The following is a 26438-nucleotide window of genomic DNA, read 5'->3' on the forward strand; positions in this document are numbered from 1 at the left end:
TGTGTGTGTGTGTGTGTGTGTGTGTGTGTGTGTGTGTGTGTGTGTGTGAGAGAGAGAGAGAGAGAGAGAGAGAGAGAGAGAGAGACTGGCTGGCTGGCTGGCTGGCTGCTTAACTTCTGTGGACAAGAGTGCTATCATTATTACGAAGCATCAAGCAATAGGTAGCCACAATAAAGAATGTAACAGTTGAGAACATAAGAGCCCTTTTTGATCAGCCCAAAGCTCCACTTAATCCAGCACCCACTGGGTTTTGTACCATTTCCGATTTATCATTTGAGGCTGAAGTAAGGCTTCAGAAAGGAAAATAGGCCCTGGATAATAAGGGGCTCCCAGTTTCGAGGCTCTCAGTATACAGAGGCTGGAGAAGTGGAAAGTGTGTACGGTATGTGCTGTTTTATGCCAAGACGGAAGAAGGCACAGAAGGAGTCGGGGTGGCGGGAGTTGGAGCTGGAATTAGAAAGAGATACCTGAAAAGCAGCAGCACAGCCTGTGGGAAGGTCTGGAAGTTGTTGTTGCGATTGATCGGCGTCCCGTCCTGCATGGCCACTTTGCCAAAGGTCTGAAAGGCAGGAAGCCACCTTCAGGGCCAGACTAAGGGACCGTGAATAGATTGGAGATGCAGAAGGTTTCTGAGGCAAACCGGAAACAATTGGGCCTACCCCCGAGTCCTTCTCTCACAGATAATGAGAACCACCGCGCCATACTGCGAGAACACCCAGCAGGAAGCACAGTGATGTTTCCAGCACTGTCCATCCAGATGTCATGGTCTGCCTCCTGGTTTTTTGATCCAAGCCCTGCCCATGTATGGCAATAACTGAAAGCTCCCTGATGTTTCTCACAGGCATCATGTTCCCCCCCCCCCCCCGCATCATTACAGAAACCTGTCTGGTTGTCAGGTGGAAGAGCACAGAGACCGATGTAGGACCTTTTCCCTACTCGTATCACTTGCACACAAGCAAATCTGTTCATTGTGCTGGTTTTTTAGCACAAGCGCACACTCTACATCCAGGGCCTTTTACTCTAAGGGTACACCATTCTAGCAAGCCCACTCACCGCTGTGATGAACTGACAAGTCACTCAGAAAACATGCATGTGTTAATTTGCTTCTTGCAAGTGCCAGGATGGGGGGGGGGGGGAATGTTCTCTGCTTACCTGCATGCCAATGACTGCGTAGATGAAAAAAATCATGGCAATGAGAAGGGCGACATATGGCAAAGCCTGGAGGTAGAGTAATAAAACACAGTGAATGTGAAGGAATGAATCATCTCATCCTGCGCTCAGGCACACATGCTCCTGGTTTCTCCCAGTACCAGCATGTCCTACCAAAAGCTGCTTCTAACAGCACGCACATTCAGCACTTCCATAAATATGCCGATTTTTGAAAACATTTTTCTTTTTTTACTCTTATTAAGATCCTCCCCACCCTGAATTTCCCAGCTGTTGACCATGCTCTCTTGGGGATTTCAAAAGTGACCAAAAAGAAAAAAGAAAAGAAAAGGAGAGAGAGAGAGAGAGAGAGAGAGAGTGGTTGTTCTTTGCCCCTCCTAAAGAAAATAGCTGACCTGGAAGGATTTGATGAAGGTCCAGAGCAGGGTGCGGATACCCTCCCCTTTGCTGAGCAGCTTGACCAGGCGCATGACACGGAAGAGGCGGAAGAAGGTGATGGAGATGCGGGAACTGTCCTCTGAGCTCTGAGGAGACAGGAACCCAGTCAGCAGCATGTCTGTGGCAAAGAACTCCATAAACCAGGCACATACGTCCACACAACATGGTAGCTACACAGATGCTAAACCCACCCAGCTGCTTTGCTGCATTCAATCAGAGAACATCTAGTCCAGCAATCAGTTTCCAGCAGTGGCCAGCAGCCTGCAGAACCTCAATAATAAAGCCGTTGGCCATCTCCTCTTATTTGTCCAAAGCCTTTGATGCTTCAAGGTACACTGCCTCCCTACACAGTGGCTCTGCGTAACTCAGGAATGAGTTCCCCACAAGTAGTTTTCAAACTCTAATTTCCATCACCAGCATTTGTCAATAATAAGGGAGTTGCAGTTGAACAATTATCCGGAAGGTCAGATGTTCCCAGCCCCAAATATACTTATTATTGTAAATATGTATGTCATCCCAACTATTCCATTCCATTCCATTCACATTTATACACACACACACACACACACACACACACACACACACACACACACACACACACACACACACACACACACACACACACACAAATTCATTTCATTTCTGGAGATGTAAATGGGGGGGTTGAGATAACATATGTGTCAGCATGCAAGCATGCACACACGCACATATGTGTGTATGTGTGTGTGTGTTTCCAGAAATTATTTCCACAAACGAGACATACGCCTCCAGCACCTGACCTACAGTGCACAGCAACCAGCCTATTGTTAGATAAGACAGGTGCAACATTCCCCAAGGACATGACTGTCTGCTCCATCCCAGCTTAGGCGTCTCTCTGGTCCAGGAAGAATGAAGAGGAATAGTGTAGAGCAGTTGCTAAGCAACTATATCACTGTCCTCTCTCTCTTGTATCAGCCCGTAGCAAAATATGAGCTGGGGAAAAGGGAGGAAACAGCCAAGAAACGTGGCAACAACAAGGAAGATGAAGCAAAGGCTCCTCATCTGAGATGGAGGCAATGAAGCCCATCAAGGTGGCCATTACTCAGGACAAACACTGGTAGACAGACCCTGCAATGCTTGCACATGCTGTGCCAGTACTCCCAGGCTCCCACAGCCATCTTTTGGACACAGGTACTATGCAACCTTGCAATATTCCCATATTGATCCTTCCTTTGCTGCTCCGTGTGTTAGTTTAATGTGCAATGCTACTTTGCTTTACGTCTGCTTTGCCCAAACTACCCCTAATCTGGACAGATGCCACACCAGATAACATGGCAATACTGAACCCCTGGCTCTATTATATACATATTCGAGACAAGTACAATCGCAGACAGACTTGTACACATCTGCAAGGCACTGACATCATGTGCAACCTGAGAGATGGACCTCATCAGTACATGTCTTCTGTCCTTTAACATATCCGTGCCCAGTTCCAGAAACACTTATTACTTTGGCAGCCCAAAGGAGTTCACAGTTACATGCCTGGTTCTCTTCCCATTCACCCATTTCATCCTCCTCTCTCCCCTATTTATACAGCAACTCTGTGAGACTAAGAGGCTGCAATTGGTCCATCAAGCTTCATAGCTAAGTGTGGATTTGAACATGGGCACAGAAACGCATTGGTTCCGTTACAGATTTTTCTACTGAATACACTTAGAGCTCTATCACAGTCAGTCCTTCCTCAGCCCACTCCACCGCTTTCCAGAGATTAAATGTGAGTGTAATACCTCTCCGACATGCCCTCCATTCTAAGTCAGGATAATGAATTACAGCCATGATGGATGATGATTGTGATGAAGATGATGACAAAATCATATAACATCCAGAGGGAAGGCAGCAGCATGGTGGGAAAGAGATGAGAGAAAAAGAAAATGACAGGGTGTGTGCACAGATAGATAAGCGAAAGACATTGAGGTGGGTGTTTTTAAAAATGGATGAGTCAATTATCTTTAAAGGCTATCTTGTGATATTTAAAAATTCACTTCAATTTTCTACACTACACACACACAATATGTGGAGCAGAAAGCACAAAAGAGAGGTTACTTACCTGTAACTCTAGTTCTTCGAGTGTTCATCTGTGAATTCACACTAATGTATTAATCTGTGCCTGCGCAGAGATCTCCAGAATATTCTAGAGCTCAAGCACGCGTTCACCAGGACCGCCCCCCTAACACACGTGGTCCGCCTGTCCTGGCGATTGCCTCAGTTTCCAAACAGCCTGCTGCTGTATAAAATAAACAGATGTGACAGACAGAGGAGAGGACGGGCGGAAAGTATGAATTCACAGATGACCACTCGAAGAACCAGAGTTACAGGTAAGTAAACTCTCTTTCTTCTTCATGCTCTCTGTGAATGCACACTAATGGGTGATTAACAAGCTTACTTTACAGGAGGAGGGACCTCATGGAAGAACAGAAGATAAAACTGCTCATCCAAAGGCAGCAACTAACTTGGCCTGCATATCCAATCGATAGTGGGATGCAACAGTTGACGGAGTGGACCAAGTAGCAGCCTTGCATATGTCAGAAACAGGTACATCCTTGAGAAAGGCAGTAGAAGTAGTCACTGCTCTGGTGGAGTGGGCCTTAATGTCAGAAGGTAGCATTTTTTTTTTGGTAAGCAAGATGTATGGTATGGACAATCCAACGCAAGATAGTTTGGGGGGAGATTTGAGTTCCCCTATGTGGCAAATGTGTGGAAACAAACAGTCTCTTAGTCTTGCAGAAAGATGCTGTTCTTTTCACATAGAATGCTAGTGCTCCCATGACATCCAAGAGATGGAGGGATCGTTCAAGATCTGTCGATGGCTGCAGGAAGAAGGTAGGTAAGAGGCTGACGGACATGGAAATCAGAAACAACTTTAGGCAGGAAGGAAATATCGGGGTAGAGTGTGACTTTGTCTGGGTGAAATTGCAAGAATGGGGGATCCACTCGAAGAACTGCAAATTCAGATGCTCTACGTCCCGATGTGATAGCTACCAAGAATAAAACTTTAAACGAGAGAAGCCGTTCAGATGAGGTTGCGAGAGAGTCAAAGGGTGGTAGTGTAAGGCGTTGGAGAACGGTATGCAAAGACCATTGTGGCAGTGGAACATGCCTGGTCGGTTGCAAGTTAGCCACACCTCGTAGAAATTGTTTTAAGGTCGATGTTTGAATAACGAGGCAGCATCAGAGTCCCTTGGTTGTGTGCTACAATTGCTGATAGGTAAACCTTAAGTGTAGATAATGAAAGGTGACAGTCAAAAAGGTGAGAAAGGAAAGCCAGTACTGCAGAAAGAGTAGCTGGGTTCATAGGAAGGTTCTTCTAATGTGCAAATTTAACGAATGCAGACCATTTACACTCATATAGCTGTTGAGTAGAAGGTTTCCTCGCATGAGCCAGAAGAGTGTTTAGGGAGGGTAGATCCTCCAGGCTGTAAGGTGGAGTGATTGGAGGTCGGGATGGTAAGTCTGTCCCTGGTGTTGAGTGAGAAGGCAGGGTATGAGAGGGAGACGAACGGCATCAGACGCCATCGACTGAAGCATGGGGAACCATGGCTATCTTGGCCGTCCGTGAGAGGCTGTTTGTTAGGGCAAGAAATGCACCTCTTAAACGGTCCTGCGGGGGGCCATAAAGGGTGGGAAAAGGAGAAAGGGGTGGGGGAGTGGTAGGAAAAAATTGGGACCAAGTCTCTACAAATAAAAATGGGATCATGTATCTTACAAATCTGATGTATTAAAGTCTATTCTTCTATAGAATAAATTTGTTTTGTCCTTTATTTCTCTAGAGAAAAGAACTAAGAACGGAGAGCTCGTCAAGAGATGAGACCTCAGCAGCGGCAAAACGGAACTGACGCAATTGCCAGGATGGACGGACCACGTGTGTTGTGGGGGCAGGTCCTGGTGAACGCGTGTTTGAGCTCTCTGCACAGAGAACTCTGCACAGGTGCAGACTGATTCATTAGTGTGCATTCACAGAGACCACGAAGAAGAATATATGCTCACATTCTACAGCTCTTAGTTTTAGGTGCATATTTAAATTGTCTGCTTATTACAAGCCTCCTCTGCATAGTCCGGCACGCCATCTATCTCATGAATCACATACAGTAAAGGTCGTATGTTAATGTGTGTATTGGTGTACTTGTGTATTATATAAACTATATTGTGCATTTGTATGTTGTGTATATTGTATTTTTTATACTGTTGTATACCACATTGACATTATAAATGTTCCTAAGAAATAAATTGCAGATGAACAAAATACTGTGACATTTTCAAGGGCTTTGCTGCAGAAGTGCTTCAGCACCACTCAGGTAGCCAGCTGCTGCAGGAACGATAATATTTGGCCATTTTACAAGGCATTTGTGCTTTCGGCTATTGCTCACATTGACTTCAGTAACTGCGATATCCACTACGCTCCCAACCACGATCAGAGCATCGAAGGTATTCCAAGCATCAACGAAGTAGTGCTGCAACAGAACACAAAAAGGTTTATATGGAACCAGTCCTGCTTGTACATATAGACCAAATCAGCACGGATACATTTCCTCCTTCTTTTCTAGCACCCTCTAATATTATACTGATCTGAGCAGAATTGCATGATTTCTTTCAAGAGGAATGGGGTTTGCTCTGGAACTGCACCACATGGGTGTGCCAAAGCTTGGGCTGACTTCTTATTCTCTTTTGGGTGCAAACTGTGGCTCTGCTGTAACCAATGAAACCCTCCCTTTGCACTGATCTAATCTGTTCCAGTGACAGCCTGCTACTTACTTGTATCCCAATGCAATTTCTAACATCCATTAAGAATGCTCACATGAGAATACCATGTGTTCTTCATTTCAGTCACAAAGAGAATACAGACAAGTGTTTCTCACGCAGAGCAGGCTCTGCCATTAGGCAGACTAAGACAGCTGCTTCAAATGGCAAATTATATATATATATATACTGTGTGTGTGTGTGTGTGTGTGTGTGTGTGTGTATTGTATATATATATACTGTATATATATATACTGTATATATAATATATATATTATGTATATAAAATATACATATATGTGTTTTAAATTTTAAATTTTAAATACATATTTAAGTGTGGAATTGGGAGTTAAGGAAGGAACGTATGTGAAATCTTCTTCTGTTTTGCTTTGTTTCTCAACCTGCACCTCTGATGTAGGTTATAACTCTAAACATGTTTGTCTCACATTCTCTCAAGCTTTCTGTTCTCCTTGAGAGTGTTACCATGAAACCGCAGGCAGGCAGGCACAATGTGAGCCACTTCCTTTGCAGTAATATGATATGCTTCAGAATCTCATGGAAAGAGGAATGTCTGTCCCTGTAGACACCATAAATCCCTGAATGAGATTCCGGACAAGAAATGGCATTTTCAAACATGAGTTGCATATTTAGCCTTCACTTTGCCAGTGACTAGCTCCAAAGGTAGCCAGGCATTTTCCAAGACTTGAAGGCAGGCAAAATAACCCACTGTTTGCATGCTGATTTTACAAAGAACATCCAAGAATTGCAGAAGTAATGCAAGAGATTCTTGGATTGGTGCCCTACCTCTTCTGGGGCCACACAGAGGGTGGTTTACCCAAAAGATGGCACATTCCAGGAATCAAGATTGCCTCTCACACTCTTTATCACTGCAAATAGTTGTCGTTCACACAGAAGACTGAAAACAGAACCCCCTGGTGAAGCCTCATGGGTTAAGATGCTCAAACGTCACTGAGGGTTATGGCTCAGGTGGAGACTACTGTACCATGCAAAATGTCAGGACTTTTGGAAAGCTCTCGAGTTAGCTTGACAGGTTGTGGTTGTTTATGAAGAGTTAGGCAGTAAGAATCCTGAAAGCCAGTGGTTCCCAACCTTGGGTCCCCAGATGCTCTTGGAGTAAAACTCCCAGAAGCTTTCATCACTAGCTGTGTCAGTCAGGATTTCCGGGAGTTGTACTCCAAGAACATCTGGAGAACCCAGGTTGGGAACCACTGCAGCAAGCAAAACAGCTTTTGAGGAACTCCCCTGCCCCCAGTTCCCAAACCTTAGGCTTGAACGCAATGATCTTCAACACCATCTCGATAGTGAAGAGGCCGGTGAAAACCATGTTGAGCAGATCCATGACATAGTTAAAGGGCTGGGACTGTTCATAATGCTGAAAATCGAAACAAGGCACAAAACATGTAAGAACATCTTTCGGGCGGGGGGGGTGTTGGGTGCTCAAGCTGCCTTTGCTTGTGAATTGCTTAAGTGGTAGAGCCAACCTTAGGCTCAAAAAGCCATCCTTCCTAAGCAAGTTTTATCTCCCCCTTCCTTATGCATGGATTGGGAAGCAACAAGGAGTTCATCCCATTGGCTCTCATATAATAAGGTAGGAAACATGGCCCACACCCAATGCCTTCACTGTGTGTCTCCCACAGACTCCATTTCACCTTTATCATCTCTTCTCCAAGTCTGCTGTTGGGCCCCACTTGGATTTCTGCAGCTTCCCTCTCATTGTCAACATATAACGCAATACTGCACATTGCCTTGACCATCATTTTGATCCTCCCCTTCTTTAGCTTTTCCTTTCCAGCTCCAATCCAGAGTCCATTCAGATTGACCATCCATTTCAGTGATCCTACTTTTGTCAAAGTACCTCAACGAAACAGGGATTTGGGACAGATCATGTCATGTATGCCCACCTCCCCATCTAAGGGTGGATTTATATTTCAGCATGGAGCTGGACCACAGATTCTCATATGCACCCTTAAGCATGGCCTTCTATCATGCCCATGTCACAAAAATTGCAAACATGCAACTCTTTTTTCAGTCATATGTCTGCTCTGTTGATGCCTGACACTGGGAATTGTGGTTTGGAGGTATCTAAGAATGAGCCACTGTGTCTCTCCAGATGATATTGGATGACAACTGGTGTCCATCCACCACCTCATTTCACCCACCCGCATCCCCTTTCTTGCTGTTGCTCTTAGCTGAACCAGACTCACCTGTACAGCCAAGGCAATGGTGTTGAGTAGGATAAGCACAAACATGATGTACTCAAACCCAGTGGAGTTGACTATGTACCAGAACTTGTACTGATACTTGTTCTTGGGGATGTAGCGCCGTAATGGCTGAGCCTTCAAAGCATATTCAACACACTGCCGCTGTGGAAGGGAAGAGGGAAAACATTCAAACAGTGTAGAATTTTTTAAAAACAAAAACAACACCAGGAATACTCTGTTCTAATAACTAGCATTGAGAAACATCAACAGATACACAAAAACACAGATCTCTGTAGCCTTCATGAGCAGTGGTTCCCAACTTTGAGTAATCCAGGTGTTCTTGGACTGCAACTCCCAGAAATCCAGGCCAGCACAGCTGGTGATGAAGGCTTCTGGGAGTTGCAGTCCAAGAACACTTGGGGTACTCAAGGTTGGGAACCACTGCTCTAGACCCTAAATTTACTTCAATGCTGGGCAGGCCTCAGAGGATGAAAGCAATCTGTCTTATACATGGAAAACGTCATTGGTCTCTTTACTTAAGTCCCATGCATGCATTTCTCATTCCATGTCCACCCATAACGCTTTTTGCATACTGAAATCTACACCAAGATCTCATTCTCTTATGCCCTTGCCCATTCTATTTCAGCCCTGGTTCCTCCAACATGGTTACTTACCCAGCCCTATTACTGTAATCATGACTAGATCTTGGCAAAGTTCTTGTAATGTTGCTGGAGGAGGGGGGGGGATAGTGGAAACCATTGTTTCTACCAACACAGTATGAAGGAGTGGGAGTAGGATGCAGGTACCTGATTCTTATCCAGCTCACAGTTCTTGTATTCCTGTTCTCCTTGTGCCCGGAAAGTGATGATGACAAAGCCCACGAAGATATTCATCATGAAGAAGGCAATGATGATGATGTAAACAATGAAGAAGATGGAGATCTCTACCCGGTAGTTGTAGATGGGGCCATGGTTTTCTGCATTGGCATCAATGGCCTTGTACAGTAGCCTAGCATAGGCAGGATGACAGAGAGCGCATAGCAGGAACCAGAAAAGCGTGGAGGGTGGGTGAGAAAAGAGATAAAGTTTATCAAAGGCAAAAGCAAAATGTTTGGTTTTACAGACAAAGCCTCATATACGGAAAGGCAGTTTGGAAATACAGTATTTTAATAAAATAAATTAAATACTTCTGACTACTGAGGCTTGTGGGTAAAAGTTACTTCTATCATGCACTGCATATCTGGGGTCCCTGATGCCTCTCGGCACCAACCTGCAAAGAAGCCCACACAGATTGGGCCCCTGGCCAAGAACCAGCTCTATTGCTTAAGCACTGCCTCGTTGGCTCTCATTATCTCACACTGGCTGGAGGCTGTGAGCAGTGACAGAGCAGAGGCGGTGAGAGCGTCCTCTGTTCATGGGCATCTCAAACAAGGCCTTGCCACAAGGTCCTCTACCTCACCTCTTTTAAAACCTTGGAATTTTAGTTTTAGACCAACTTGCCTAAAGGATTCCCGAATACCACAAAGTCCTGTGCCCATCTTCAGTGTAATCCAGAGAAAGAAGGGTTGATCTAGTTTTTGATAATCATATACTACTTTTTTCATGACCGAAGACAGAAACAGAGGCAATATAATGCCGCTTTGTGGGTGGCAAAACAAAATAGTCACACACTTAAGGAAGAATACAAAGAGGGAAGTGAAAAAGGGTGAAAACAAAATCTGGGAATGGTGAACAACTAGGCAGCATCAGCATCAGGTGATGACTTTTGAGCATGTTCCTCTTTCTCCCTGCTCTCACACATGCACATCATCCACAATTTCCACTGAAGCAACTTACGCTGGCCAGCCTTCAAAAGTGGAGACAGTGAACAGGGCCATCATGCCCGACAGCACATTGTCAAAGTTGAAGTCGCTGTTGAGCCACAGGCGATCGCGCACCATCGGGTGAGCCACATCACCATCCTTATACACAATGAATGTGCCCCTAGGATGATGGGGGAGAGGGGGGGAAGAGAAAGAATAAGATACAGGCACGTGAGTTCCAGATAGGAGGTAGCAGGATTCAAGAAACCTAGACCTTAAATCCAATAAAGTTCCCATTTGTGGAAAACACAATGCCCTGAACTACACAACTAACTGATGCCACCTTTCTTTCTTTCTGCCTCTTCATCACCTCATCGTTACTTTAGGTTCGATGCAACACGGGAGAGAGATGAGGACAGGAGCGGAAAGTTTCTACCTTCTTCATTTCCCTCACTGAAAAGTAGTCATGAGAGGCTGCTAATTTAAAAGAAGGCATAGCAGGAGAAGCCTGTGCAATGCTATATCTTCTGGCCATTTACATGTTCAGAACCATCCTTCTGAAAAGGGTCCCCCCCCCAACTTTTCGCAAAGGAGGAAATGGGGGGGGGAAGCAGTTTGGGGAGGGATAGTAATTTTGAGTGGAAAGACAGCAGGAGGAGAAAAGAGATAAGCAGAACCTCCCTCTGCCAGCCTTCTCTTTATTGCCTGCCTTTCTATCTGTCTGTCTGTCTGTCTGTCTGTCTGTCTGTCTGTCTGTCTGTCTGTCTGTCTGTTTGTCTGTCTGTCTGTCTGTCTCTCATCCCATTTAGTGGAAAGCACTATTCTGGGTGGTTGACAATAACAGAGTAAATCCAATACACCTCCCGCCCCATCAAATCTCAATAATACATCCCAAGGTTGCAGTCAGGTGATTTTTCAGAAGATAAGAAACTAGTTATCTCCCATGGTTTGTCTCTCAGCATCTAATTTATGCAACTGAACACCCATTGTCCCCAAACATTTTTGACAACAATCCAAATCTAGCCTCCGATGACAGTTCCACTGTCATGTTCAGAGCTCATAAAAATGTTTTTAAAATATACTATGTCCCCATCTAATGTATTTGAAAAGTAATCTGCTGTCATTGTGCCTTATAATATTTATAATACTGAACAACAAACAAAAAAAGACATTGTAATAAATGGCACTGTTTTGTATGCTGCCTTGGGTCCCAGTTCTGGAAGAAAGGCAACATATAAAACAAATCAAATCAAATTAAAAATAATTCCATTGGATGTTCCACTGCTCATGACCTTTAAATTGTCTCACTTTACTTTTTTTAAAGGATTGATACAACATTTGAAATATTCCTTTCAAAATGCCTCTGAAAAGAGTTTTATACACTCTTCAAAAACTGATCCTTAACGTAAACTATAATACATTCATCATTATTCCAGAGGGATCACTTTGTTCCTACGTGCTACGGTCCTTTTGAAATGTAATTACATTGCATGATTGTTATCTAAATAAAGTAACAAGTTACAGGTAACTATTTTACTTGTACTTCATTATTTCAAAACTTTAGCCATGCCACTGCCATTAAAGTAATAGTGGACAGCATTTAGCTATTCTTATTTAGGGACCATCCAGACAGGGAAAAGGTTCCTCCCATCCTTGGTCCCAAGTTCCCCTAGCTGGCCATGGAGCTTACTGGGATTCATGTCTACGCTGAACTTTAAAGAGTTACACATTTGGAAACTGCTTTGCTTCAGGAGATCTTGGAAATCCTTTATAGAAACCCATTTGCCTGTTGTAGCTTCACTATTTATTTTGATAAAATGCCTGTTGAAACTTCTGATGCAGTCACGGATGTGGAAATGAACTCTTCACAGGAAATGCTGTAGCACTCAAATTCCCTCCTTCCACAGAACAAACCAAACCAGTCTCTCTAGAACACTGGTTCTTAACCTTGGGTTACTCAGGGGTTTTGGACTGCAACTCCCAGAAGGCTTCACCACCAAATGTGCTGGCTGGGGTTTCTGGGAGTTGCAGTTCAAAAACATCCGAGTAACAAAGGTTAAGAACCACTGCTCTAGAAGAACAAGAACGAGGGAAAGCCAGAAGAAAAGGACTGGTTCAAATTGGATCAATCCTCAAATTAGGAAAAACACTGAATGCATCAGAAATGAACAATATATTGTAGAAAGCCCAAGTGGCCTGTCTAGACAACCAAGAGACGGTAAGGATGGTAGTGGATCTGGAGTAAACAGAATGGGGTAGAAGAAAAGATTTGGGGTTTATCTGGAGCAGTTTCCTTGGAACTAGGATAAAGCAAGGCTGCCATCTTGGCTGAGGTAGTTCATTAGATGCTCTGCTTACTGTTGTATTGTTGCTAAGGTTGGGCTGGTACCTACTTGCACTCCTTTGGAGTATGCCGGGCCTCATCTGTGCAGCTGTAAAATTTGCCCTGGAGACAAAAATGAATGCCAAAGGTTAGGAAGGCGTTCTCTCCTGGGAAAGCTCCTGTTCTTCTGCCCAATATGTTGCCCCCTGCTTTCTTGAAAAGTGGATCATCAACCAGATCACACAGGGTGTGTCAGCAGGGCAGCCTTCTCAGATCTAGGATCTATTTTTTCTCAGCCCTATAATATGGCACATACTTTGATGGTCTGAAGGTAAATCTTGGCTGCTGATGGAAATGGCAACCCTGTATTGCCCTGCCATGCCACCTATAAAGTGTGGGCACACTTCCCCCTGCCATGGCATCGTGCCTCTAGGAGATGTACTGTAGACCTCAAGGCAGAATCAGCTGCCTGCAGCATCTTTTCCCCCAAACTGATCTAAAGCTGCGACTACACCAGCAAGCCAAATCAGAGTGAGTTGGCTTTGTTGGCACTTGATTCGCAATGTATGTTGCCCTTCTATTTGAGGGCATCACATGGAGATAATGTATTGTTTCAGTGCCCGTATCTACACTGGCCCCTCATTCCAATGCAGTTTGATCTGTGCCACAGCCCCCTTCTTTTGAGAAATCTGCGGATCCTTGGCTCTCCTTTAATGGTTCATGGTAAAGTTGCACAGAAGTAGAGAAAAGGGACAATTTCCTAAAGTTCTCCATAATGTACAAATACATACAAACAGACCATGGAAACACAGTAATCTGCTATAGAACATCAGAGTTGTTTCAATTTGATTTTTATCTTTCTTTTTATGTCTATCCAGAGGTGATAAGGTGATCTAGTGCTAAACTGAAGATTTTATTTTAAAAACACTTCAGGATGACTAGAGAGGATGATTGCAGATGTGGGTCCTCCTGCTGTCCCAAACATCATGCCCATCTTAGCACATCACCAAAATACTACCCTCAGTCACGTTCCCCTCCATCCCTTTGGAGAACAAAACGACTGATCACAAAACATCATTAGAATCACTCCTGCTTGAAAAAGTAGAAACCCCCAGCGGTGGTGGTGGGGATTCTATTTTATGTAGGGGGGAACTCTGCAACTGTAACAAAACGGGGCCAAGCTGATTTGAACTGACCTTTGTGTTGTGTTTTTAAAAGTTCAAATACATTCATTTTACTTCTGCAGCAAATCCTGTGCTATTTGCCAGGGTAGCTGCCGCCAAAGCTTCAAGGACCAATTTCCACTCAGCTTGCTTGGTAGAGCTTTGGCCGTGATGACCTGTGAGAACCCCGTGGGCCTCTCCGAGGTACCACAAGCAACAATCCTGTCCCTCAGGGTGGGGTGGGGGAGGGGCAACATTCCTTCTGGCTAATTTCTCTTCCAAAAAAGAAAGGCCTGGCTGCCTTCAAAGTCAAAAAGTGCAACCAAAAAGAAAATAAAGAGATTAAGGCAAAGACAATCAAGAGGATGTGTGTGTGGAAACGATCCATGAAACAAAAATCCATGAAAAAGCAGTAAATCTGGTAAAAAAAAAAGCACTGGTAAATCCGGAACTTAGTCTCCACAGCCAGGACCCTAGAAGGAGAATCCAAAAAGGCAGGCAGGTGGATTAGTCCAGATCAAATATAGGCAGCATCTGTACACATGGTGCGTAGAAACCACCATAATGAAGAACAACTGCAATATTCTATAGTGGAGACCACTTGACATGAAGTGTTTGAACATGTTTATATAACAGCTATGACTAATTTGCCCACATAGCATTTATAGGGATGCCTATGTAAATATCCTTTATTTTTCTTGAACTCGAGTTTGACTTTGTTGATGACTTACGGTTCAAACTGGGGAAAAAACCACAGCAAACTAATTGTTTCATGCTGCAGTAAAAGATCAGTTGCTAGGGTGATGGCCTTTAGAAGAATTTAGGGTGCGTGCTCTTCCCCCAAAAGACACCCACACTCCATGCATATGCACTTAGTCAACGTGTCCTTGGTGCAACCACACATACATTTGCTAAATCTGAGCTGCCCAATGGAGAAGTGAACTACTTACCTTGAAAAGCTGAACGCCAATGCACGCAAACATGAACTGCAGCAAGGTGGTGACTATCATGATGTTCCCAATGGTACGGATTGCCACGAACACACACTGCACCACATGCTGTTAGGGAAAGAGGCGGATGGAGAGGGTGTGAGATGGCCAGCAGGGAGTTTTTCAACTCTCACCAGAGCCACATGAGGTGAGAGACTAAAACAAGGGGTAGGAGAAAGAGGGCCTCTGCCATCCTAGCCCACATGCTACAGGAAACAAGAAGCATAGGATGATAGAATAGGGAAATTGGAAGGGGTCTATAACAGTGGTTCTTAACCTTTGTTACTCAGGTGTTTTTGAACTGCAACTCCCAGAAACCCCAGCCAGCAGAGCTGGTGGTGAAGGCTTCTGGGAGTAGCAGTCCAAAAACACCTGAGTAACAAAGGTTAAGAACCACTGGTCTATAAGACCGTCATGTCCAACCCCGTTGCTCTGTGTAAGAATGTATCTCCTTCCAGCTCCATGTCCTTCACCAGTTGCCCTTTGAAAAAGTCCCCTCACCTTGAGCCCCTTGGCCCGGTTGATGGCTCGGAGAGGACGCAGCACCCTCAGGACCCGCAGGATTTTCACCACAGAGATGGCACTGGAGCTGAGGTGGAAAGAGGGAGGGAAATGTGAATGCTGCTGAGCTTAAAAACAAAAACAAAAACCCAGCCTCTTTGTGCCTTGTTTTCCACTTGGCTGCTTCCAACACCCTAATTTTGCCCCGTTTGTCTTAGTTTGGACCAGAACAATGTGTTGTTTCTTCTTCTTTCACGGCTTAGCCCACATATTTTGCCCACTCGCCTTTTACACTTACTGGATGCCAAAGGAGATGAGTGAGACGCTGACGACCAGCAGATCCAGAAGGTTGAACCAGTTCCTGCAGAAAGAGCCCTGGTGCAGGAAGGCACCGTAAGCGGTCATCTAAGGACAGAAGGGTGCTTTAGCCTTTCATTCCAAGCCCCAGACTCCCCTTCCATCTTCTCTCCCAGATGTGTCTGGATCTCAGGTACTTGAAGACTTAGCTCTGCCTCTCCCCAGTTGCTCTGATCTAACTCAATGACCCTCATCCTCAGTCCAGTGATATTCAAGAGACACATAGTAAGGACGGGTATATAAATATTGCAAAGTCAGATGAGAAACACAAGAATTCCCTACAAAGAATTTGCCAAAAATGTCTAGGATAAATGAGGATTTCAGGAATTACTCCAGATAATATTGTCAGCCAATGACCCAAAGTTAGAGAGGAAAAATAGTACTTTTTCAGACTGCAGTATAACTCTTTGAGGTCAACAGCCAGCATAGTTACTTGCCATTCTGACTGGGGAATGATGGGAGTGGCAGTGGGGAAAAAAACCCTAAAAAACCTATTTTCCAAAGCACTGCCCAAGGCTGTGCAAATAATACATTCACACGGAAAACAGAGAAACACCTACACAATGTAGTATTCCAGAATTCAGCTTCCTGGAAATCTGTTTTCTTTTTAAATGAACCCTAGCACAATGCTAGCCCTCAAGTTGCAACTACAGTATATGGATTATGTGAGTGAATTTTCAAAACCTAGAGTGATATTCAGCTGAGGTTTCAGGTCTTTCTCACTATTAATAAAGTCAGAATAACTAATGGAAAAGAATAAGAGAACTGTGCAAATTTTGCCCATTTTTGTGCTGCATCAAAGTTATAGGACTGGGCTCTTTTTCAGTACAAAATGTTAATCTGGACACAGCAGAGTATGTGCAGCCCTGTCTGAATCACTTCCTACTAACTACATCCATTGCTTCAAACTGTTAAGTACTACGTCACTGTTATATTTCACAGAAGAGCAGGTTTACTTTAGGTTGACAAAAGCCAGTTCTTGTGTAGGTTTACATTAAATCTGTTGTGGTGCATTCCATTTTAAAAACAAGATGAATGTATCTCCAGGATTTCTTAAAGCCTAACTAATTCGTGCTACATGACCTCACATTTTGTGATTCATGCTTCAGAAAATAAGAGGACAAGGTCTATCCAGCAGAGGATTCTTTAAAGAAATTGCAGCAGCCAGTGTACAGAAAATGCCCCCAGTGAAACCATGGAAAGTTGGCACCATTTTAATTAGTAAATGAGATAGATATATGGATTCCTAGTGTAGGAGTGGAGAATTTCAGCCCTGATCCAACTCTCCTGGAAGCTGAGCACTCAACTAGTTTACTGTCGTACAAAATTACTTGGATCTCATTCTGCCATTGCTGATCACCATTCCTCCAGGCCATCCACCCCCACCCCCACCCCCACCCCCACCTCACACATACAAAAATTAGCAACCATAGTGCTCTGAGGGCACTGACAACCAAACACTGTTTGGTGCTGCCTTGCAGATTTGGATTCAGGGACACATGTTTACTTATTCCAATGGATGGACTGGCAACCTGTGTCGCTCCCTGCTATTTCATCCCTCTCATCCTCACTCAGCTTAGGCCTGGTACCTTAAGCAGGATCTCAACAGTGAAGATAGAAGTGAAGGCATAGTCAAAGTAGCCCAGAATCTGAGTAATGAGAGAAAAAGAGAGAGAAAAAGGAGAAAGAAAAATGTTTTTTAAAAGGCAAGGAAGAAAAGAAAAGCAAAGAAGAAGAGGAGAGCAAGACTCTTCCACCTCCATTCCTTTTCTCTTAATAATAACAACAACAACATTGGCCATCAAGTCAGTTCTGATTTCTGGCAACCCTTTCCAGGGTTTTCTTGGTACAGAGGACTCTGAAGTGGCTTACCTTTCTCTTCTTCTGGACTACGCAGCTGGCCCAAAGCTACACAGGCTGGCTCCTTCTCCCAGGAGGCTCAGTGGGGGAACTGAACTCCCAACCTAGACACCTAACTCACCGAGCTATTCAGTCAGCTTCTACCCTTTTGTATTTCTACAAGAGGCAGCTTACAATGTTACGAAAAGAATGTGCACGGATGGGATCCTCCGCTGCTAGAGAGATGCTGCTGAGGATGATGAATACGAGGATGAGATTGGTGAAGATGTGGTGATGGATCAGCTTGTGACACCCAACACGAAGCCTGGTGGGAAAAGGGAAGGAATTCATCGCATAGATGTCATGCCCATCTCTAATTAAATATGGCTTTGAGCCCATCACATTACAGCAAGAAAGCTACCCCCTCCTCTTTTGCCTTTATTTAGCATCTTTTCTTACTTACGGATTTGTCTTGCTGAGACAGAAGAAAGCGCTCCCATCAGGAATTGGCACCACCTTCTGCTTGGGGGCTTCATCCACTTTGTCAAGATGAGACTCTGCCAGGCTCTTCTGGTCTCCTTCTTCATCCTCCTCACCTAAGAGAGATTTTCTTTTTGTTGTTGTTGTTGTGTCATGACTCTTATTTCAAGAACTGACACTGTACTGACATAGCATGATAAACTAGATGAGTTAGGAGTGTCAATGGTATGAATGGAGGAAAGGAGCTCAAATCTTCGAGTCCTGAACTTCAAACAACCAAACCCAGATCCTCCAGAGATTTCTTCCCCTGACTCTGGCTCTTCTAATGGGGAAAATACCTAGAAGGGCCTCACATTCTAGGGAGTTCATGTGCCAACAAGAACTGAGGCTGATGCACCAAACAAGGTGAGAGGTGATGGAGCAGTAAGGACCAGGCTAGAGAGTGGCTCTTCTAAGGCTTTCTAGGAACTGAAGGGACAACCAAAACCCTAGGAAGTATATACGACACAGGCTTCCTCAAGATGGTGCTCTGGAGAGGTGACAGATAACAATCCTCATCCTTCCTAGATGGGATGATATGCTTGAGGAAAGATGAAAGCAATACCAGACATAATTACAGCTGAAAGCATGTTAATGTTGGAGTGAGGTGACTGAAGCAGCATTTCATGTTTGCAAAGTTAAACTTTAAAGAAATACCATGCTCTAGCCCTAAAGACTGATCACCAGACAAAGAAAGCTAATTCCCATACTCTCAGATGTGAGATCAACACTGCTGGAGCGCAGAGATACTTCCAATAGTCAAGAATGTTTCTTTTCTGTTCATCCAATATATACCATGTTCTGTTTTTGCTCTCTGGCAAAAGACTCAAGCTGAGATGTAGATACTGCCCGCAAGAGAGGCTGCATGGAGCTCTCCAAGGTCCTGAAACATTACCTGTCTGTGCAGGACCCTAAAAGCTACTTTTACTCTGGGATTTCCTACTTGGCCTCTGTAACAGAAGGCCTATCAATTTAAGGTCTGAATAGCCTATGGAAAATACAAGGTTGTTTATGTGAAGATGACTGATAATTGTTTTATGGGAAAGAGAAGCAAAATTACTAGATCTGTTTCAAGCTTTGCAGCTTTTGTTCAAATAAAAAGGACCATGTGGCCATTACAAAATAAAAATGCAAGACTAGATGATACATTTATATGTATCATCATACAATCTGCTAGCTTTCATGTACCAGTGCAAAGAACTTAAAATCCAAAAGTTCATGACAAGATGGATTTTGCCAGGCACATTTTTAAAGATGTAAGTCAGGAAGGATGCAGGCTACATTGGAAACGAGGTTTTAAAGTTACAGCTGAGCTAGTTGTGGACTGGATATCATACTCCAGTTCTTCAAACAAAGAGGTGCAGGTCTTTTGTTCAGGTTCTCTAGTTTGTTGGGTTTTCTCAGGGTTTCACTTTACTCCATCTCAGTAACACATTAGATTTATAGTTCCTCTTATAGTCAGCATTAAAATACTATGAACATATTCTTATGTGCATTTTTCACAACATAAAATTCCCTATTTTTTAAAGACATGTTGTGACACAACTCCATCTTTGAGACCTTTATTTTCTTTTGGTTCCTCACAAAGACGCAAGCAGCTTCATTCTCCTCACACTGCCACCAGATGTTTTCTTTTAAACATCAGTCACTTCAAGGACACACCAGTTAATAAATGCATTAAGTTTATTTATCAGGGTGGGGTTAATGATTGGTTGAAAATAACAGAGTCAATCACAGGAAGCAAATCACATATATAACATAGGCTGTATTTAACTTCTTCTATTGCTTCAATATATTTTCCAATCTCTGATTTCAATCTACCTCAATCAATCCCCTTTGAACCTCTGATCTCAATCTTTATGTTTGTCCTCTCACTCTACTCTCACTGTCTCACATTCCTCCTCTCACACTCTTCCTATCTGTCTCACACTCCACCAATCTAACTAAAACTTCCTCTCTCCCTTCAGACTCCTCCTTTTGTACCCCCCCTTCTCTCCTGCTCCCGCCTTCCATCCTTCTCATTGGCTCTGCTGCCAAGGTTCCCTGGTGACAGACAGGTGCTGACTGGGGTACCCGCTACACATGTATTCTTGTATGAATGTTTTCGAACATAAATTTCTGTAAGTAATTTTTGAATTGAATAAAACATTTTTGTTCCTTTTCCTCAAAATCTTTTGTTGCATATACTAGGTGAAATGCAGTGGTGAGACATAATTAAAGCAGGCCCATTGAAGCAATGGAATTTAAATCGGTATTGACTCACCAAATTCCCACTGATTTAATAGCCCTACTCTACTAGTGACTTACTACTGGATTTTATCCTCTCCTTCAATTTTGTGCTTGTTTTGCACACACTGCTTTATATGTATGAATTTGCATATGTATTTTCCAGTCTAACTGCATTGGGTTTCATCATCTACACACATTCCAGAAAAAGCTACGTAATTTGCTTAGTACAAATTAAAACCTGTTCCAAACAAAAATTTTCACTATCTCCCAAATTGCCCGTTTGTCATAGTAGGGTAATAATTGTTAGGAGTTTCCCAGTAAATAGAGTTTGCTTCCTTACCTTGTTCTTCACTACCTTCTTCTTCTTCCTCTTCCTCACCACATTCCACCTAAGGAAAAAGCAGATGAAATACCACTTAAATAGGGAAAGAAAAATGGGTACGAGAGACATAATAGGGAGATTCCACTCAACACTCCCAAACCTGAATACCTGAGCAAAGAAGGATGCATGAAGCACTTTGCACCTGAATCCCAACCACAAATGTAAAGCATGCCCAGCAAAACATGCCTTTTCCTGCAAGGTTAAATCTACCCAATTATGAAAGATTGGTAGGCTGCCCGAATTCTCAGACTGGCTACCTAATTTTAGCCCTCCTGAGACTCTTCTCAGGATGGCTAAAAATGCAGATTCATTACAGTTAAAAACCTGTCCAATGCATTTTTGGCCCAAATTGTTGATGGCCTTCTTTGGGGGCAATAACTTGTATATTGAATATCTTTTTTATAATCTCATTCACAGCTCTAATAGACTACGAAAGCAGGGAAAGTTCAGGTTGCTCCACCTGAAATTTCCTTCTGTTGTAAAGATTAGACACACACAAACATACGACCTCTTTCCTGCTTTCATGAGTATCTTACCCTATGGGATGGGTCCTCTGGTAGCCGATATTGGTGCCATTACAAAATAAAGCCACCAGATTAGGAGTGGGGCTAACCAAAGGGATTATCCAGGAAGTTTTGTTGCACAAGCCTTATAGAAATGAATAGGAATTTATATGTAAGACAGATGATAATCAGGAAACAAAAGGAAAAACAATTACATCCAAGCAAAAAGAAAATTAATACTAAGCAGGACATAAGCATGGGATTCCCATGAAGTCTGATTTCTGTAACACAAGAGGTGCTTGAATCACACCTCTCCAACACTAAGGTGCTTTCAGATTTACTTATAGGTGAGCTATAATTGTTCCTGTGTAAGGTAAGCTGGTACATGAGATTCTGGCCTGCATGCATGATACGGCAGTGAATGGACATAGAAACATACATCAAGATTTTTTGGAATGTAAACCCAAAGAGTTTAAATACTTCTAAAATCTCATTTTGTTGGGCTTTCTTTGATCTCCAGCCCCAATACTTTGTTATTTTGCAGGCTATCTGCTACAAAGAAGTTCTGCCTTTGTGTATACTGGGCATGCTTGGAGCCCATAGCTTGTAGAATTAGAGCACGAGGAGGCTTTCTCTTTGGACACATCTGCATGCTCATATGCCTATATCTACTTTGTACAACAGCCCCAGCTTCCTCCCATGTAACTACGTCGTAAGGTGCTGGCTGGTGTCATATGCATGTATGATGGAGGCCAGTGGTTACTAACATTTGGTAGAAGAAGATACTCTAAGAGAATCTGCCAGAGAACCCCTGGGGATGAAAGAAGCATGATATAGAGACCCATAACCAACTATCATCCTCCTCACTGAAAAGCAATTGTGAAAGAGACTCTGGCATTGACTGGAACGACAGTGCTGGCCATCACTCTTTTCTCTGGGCCATTTTCCAGATCTGAACTCTCGTTTCCCCACCCTATTCCAAAGCTGGGGGGTGGGAATCAGCACTTTTTAATAGCGTAGCTGGTCAATTTAGGAGAAGGTTGCCTCTGATTGAAGCAGGAGTGACTAGTTTGAAGGAAAAACAAAAGCATGAGGCAGTTCACCCAGCTCTCAGTTATGATTTCACAAACTCTGCCAGGTTGTAAAAGCAAAATACAATGGTGGTCTTGTCAGCCCCAAATTATTCAATTTGTCCACCAGTGGTCACCACCCATAACCTCTGTTTTCATAAGCCAGTTCCATTCTGAGGTGGAAACTCTGTGTCTGGGCTGCACTTTTTCAGGGTTCAGATGGAGGTTCATACGACTTCTAATTCTTCCATTGGAAAGAGTATGTGGTGGGGATCCCTTCTTCCTAGCATACTAATTCAGTTTTTTTTATGTAGAGAGGTGCAGCCTTTTTTGTATGAAAGAGTATCCAGTCATATTGCTCTCTTGTAGTCTGACATGGTGCAGCCCAGACACAGACTTTAATTGTTACCTTAATGAATTAGGGCATAGAGATATCTACAAATGAAATCCCTTCCCCTGCCTTGGAGTACCTGTAATTCCTCTCCATCTGAATCCAAGTGGGAAATATAAGTTGGAACAGAGCCATTAGAATTAGCCAAGGAAGGTCCCCACACAGTTGCCTCCTGCTGCCAAGGCAAGCTCCTCCTGCTGTAATCCGAAGCAGGATTACCACTCTCTTTTCACATGGGTATCAAAAATACCCTCTATCCCCTGTAAACATCACACGATGCTTGTCCACAAGACAACAGTCCTAAAATGGGTGGCATATGACCATTTGGATGGTCACTGCAATGTCACATGGGTTACTCTAGGTGCTCATTGCCCTTCCCCACCTCACCCCAGTTGATGTGGGCCCAAATTCATGACTGGCCATCTGTGCAGTGTATTGGAGAGACAGTCACGGGTGGTTACCAGCAATGATCAAACTGAGTACTTTGAAGCTCAAGAGCCTGTTGATGTATTTTGCTTTTATAATGGTGGCTTTCAACGGGCAGGCTCCGTGAAGTCAGAACTGGGTGCTGAACAAATGATAACCTGCCTAGACTACAAGCTAGATGTGCAGGAAAGAGAGGGGAGGGTTTCCTTAATTAGCAAAGAGGAAGAGGAAGTGCAACAGCTTCCCCCAAATCCTGTTCCCCAGAAGAGCACATCCTATGCAGCTGTTCATTCCAGGTACATAAAGGTGAAAAGGTCACCATGTATGGCTGTGAAAGATGGACAGTAAAGAAAGCTGGCAGGGGGGAAAATAATTCATTTGAAATGTGACCGAGAGCCTTGTGGATAACCTGGACTTCCAGAAAGACAAACAAGTGGGGTCCAAGAGCAAATCAAGCCTGACCTATCTCTGGAGGCAAAAATGTTGAAATTGAGGCTGTCCTACTTTGGGCACATCATGAGAAGGCGGGAGTCTCTGGAAAAGACAATAATGCTGGGAAAGGTGGAAGGCAAAAGAAAAAGAGGAAGACCAAATACAAGGCGGTTTGACTTCCTAAAGCAAGCCACAGGCTTGAGTGGACAAGAATGAGCAGGAATGTTGTGAACAGGCCACTTTGGAGGCCAGTCATTCATAGGGTCACCATAAATCCGAAGCAACGTGACAGCCCAGAACAACAAGAGATGACAAGAGAAATTGTACAGGTGTTGTAGGTGCCTAGATAAATGAAAAGGGGAAAAAGAAAAAAATGTCTGTACTATTGTGCCCAGCTGTGTAAATCCACACCTGAAATGAAAGGACCATCATAAGAAGAAACTATCCAAGATGCAAACTTTGGAAAGCCTGGTTAAAAATGGTAGAAAAGTAGCATAATGTGATGAGCTGAGATCAAGCAAGAAGAAGGGTATGAAATGGCAGAAACCGAGGTCGATTAGGACATTGGAAGACTAATCCATTCCACCTCCAAGGTATAACAGTAGCTGTTCCTAATGATATTCACTTGCCTACACTACAAACATGCACATAATAATAATAATAATAATAATAATAATAATAATAATAATAATAATAATAATAATAATAACGACAACGACAACGACAACAATAACAATAACAATAACAATAACAATAATACTACTAATAATACTACTAATAATACTACTAATAATACTACTAATACTAATACTAATACTAATACTAATACTAATACTAATACTAATACTAATACTACTAATACTAATACTACTAATACTAATACTAATACTAATACTAATACTAATACTAATACTAATACTAATACGAATACGAATACTACTAATACGAATACTACTAATACTACTAATACTACTAATACTACTAATACTACTAATACTACTAATACTACTACTAATACTAATACTAATACTAATACTAATACTAATACTAATACTAATAACAACAACAACAACAACAACAACAACAACAATAATAATAACAATAATAATAATAATAATAATAATAATAATAATAATAATAATAATAATAATAATAATAATAATAATAATAATAATAATAATAATAATAATAATAATAATAAAAAATGTTTATTATGGTCATTGACCAGCAAAGGTAAGATACATTTTTTAAATTAGGAGACATAAAAACAATATAAAAGCATTAAAAACACTAAAAACACCAAAGCACTAAAAACATCTATATACATACAGTATATACATCTTACTACATATCTCCTACCTCCCTATCATAGGCCTTATCTATGGGCTATTACAGCTTGCATAGAATGCCAAAATTGTTACTTTGAAGCTCATAGAGCCCATGTGATCATTATACCAAATTGGCATACACCAATTTACAGATTCTATAGCTGTGCTTTCGGTGGAACCTTTCCTTCACAATTTTTATTGCAGCAGCACAGAACTTCGCAACTTTTGTCAGCACATCTGAATTTAGCCCAATATATCTGCCAGGGCATCGCCCTGTCAGCAAAAGCTGTGTGTAGTGTGCCTCTGATCGTCCAGGAAATGCCCTTATGTATGCACAGAATAAAAAGATGGAAATCTCAGGAACACAACCAGCTGGCTTTTTTTGTTTTCTGATTAAGAAGGAGCAAGATGTTATAGTAACAGAAGAAGACTAAGAGGTACTCAAACCAAGTCTGCACTTTGTAAAGATTGCCCTGTGCCACATTTGTTATGCAAGGGCACATCAATATATCCTGAGTGGCTGCCCCAGAATCACAGAACGGTGGATTTGTCAAGATGACTTCTGCAGGCCAGCAGATTCGGAGACTTCTTAAATCTCCATCTGGATTTTGCCAGGCTATTTCATATCCACTTATGTTGATGTGGTTTCTAATTAGATACACTGGGCTATGATGCACACCATGTGGAACTATTGCTTTCAAATCCTGGAGAGTGTTAGCTCTATCTCTGTCCAGAAGCAGCACAGTTAAGAGTTGAAGGTCAGGAGATTTCAGTTTTTACCTTCACAGGATTCTCGTCCGTCTCGGTGCTCTGTTCTCCCTCTGCTGGCATCTCTCTGTATCGTGACAAGGGACCAGGGAAAGAGCCATCATATAAGAGGGAAAGGAAAACATGAGCTGTTTTACATATGTCATCTAAAAATGGGAGAGTGGTTGTCTTCTCTGAACAGTGCCTTGAATTCCTGCAAGACACTCAACAGGCATTTAATACATCCCTAAGTGTATAAGCTATTCTCCTTTCCCATTATTTCATTTATACTCACATCAACCAAGTAAAGTAGGTGTACAGACACTATACATATCTGTATAGCTCAGAAATTTGAGGTCATTCACTTGCTCCAGAACTAGACTCAAACTTGAACTTCAATGTACTAAGTTCACAAACAACATAATATATAAGAAAAACAAAAGTAACAAAAATATTGCAGAAACTTACCGTATTTTTTGCACCATAAGACGCACTTTCCCCCCTCCAAAATGTGGGTGGGGAAGTCAGTGCGTCTAATGGTGTGAATGCAGCAATTTCGTCGCTGCTGGCCCCGTGGGGGGGAGCGTCGCAAGGGTCTGGGTGAGCCTTCCAGGACCCTTGCGAGGCTCCCCCACGCCCCCACGGGGCCAGCACCAGCGAAATCGCCAGCTTCCAGGTGGGGGGAACGTCGCAAGGGTCCTGGGAGCTCACTCAGATCCTTGCGACGCTCCTCCCACCCACGCACCAGCCAGCACTGGCAAAATCGCCAGGTTCTGGGAGTGTTTTGAGGCTTCCCAAGCCTCAAAACACTCCCAGAACCTGGCGATTTTACCCCCCC

The 26438-nt window shown here is 43.0% G+C and overlaps 1 protein-coding gene across 2 annotated transcripts in view; it reads right to left on the bottom strand.

Annotated features, from left to right (window-relative positions):
• Positions 1-26438, bottom strand: part of CACNA1F (calcium voltage-gated channel subunit alpha1 F) — a 76260-nt gene that overhangs the window by 17521 nt on the left and 32301 nt on the right. The window contains exons 18-35 of one of the 2 annotated variants that reach the window (XM_072991466.2): positions 25634-25688; positions 20662-20710; positions 18037-18169; positions 17769-17898; positions 17324-17383; positions 15676-15782; positions 15378-15465; positions 14838-14945; positions 12795-12847; positions 10436-10582; positions 9407-9608; positions 8604-8762; positions 7661-7771; positions 6009-6092; positions 3372-3392; positions 1563-1691; positions 1153-1218; positions 468-559 (exon numbers count right to left, since the gene is read on the bottom strand). In XM_072991466.2, the coding sequence (XP_072847567.2) occupies positions 468-559; positions 1153-1218; positions 1563-1691; positions 3372-3392; positions 6009-6092; positions 7661-7771; positions 8604-8762; positions 9407-9608; positions 10436-10582; positions 12795-12847; positions 14838-14945; positions 15378-15465; positions 15676-15782; positions 17324-17383; positions 17769-17898; positions 18037-18169; positions 20662-20710; positions 25634-25688 (1794 nt within the window). The remainder of the gene's footprint in view (positions 1-467; positions 560-1152; positions 1219-1562; positions 1692-3371; positions 3393-6008; positions 6093-7660; positions 7772-8603; positions 8763-9406; positions 9609-10435; positions 10583-12794; positions 12848-14837; positions 14946-15377; positions 15466-15675; positions 15783-17323; positions 17384-17768; positions 17899-18036; positions 18170-20661; positions 20711-25633; positions 25689-26438) is intronic. The other variant, XM_072991467.2, reaches the window with a different exon arrangement.

Source organism: Pogona vitticeps, chromosome 2 (genome assembly GCF_051106095.1).
Source record: "Pogona vitticeps strain Pit_001003342236 chromosome 2, PviZW2.1, whole genome shotgun sequence".
NCBI lineage: Eukaryota > Metazoa > Chordata > Lepidosauria > Squamata > Agamidae > Pogona > Pogona vitticeps.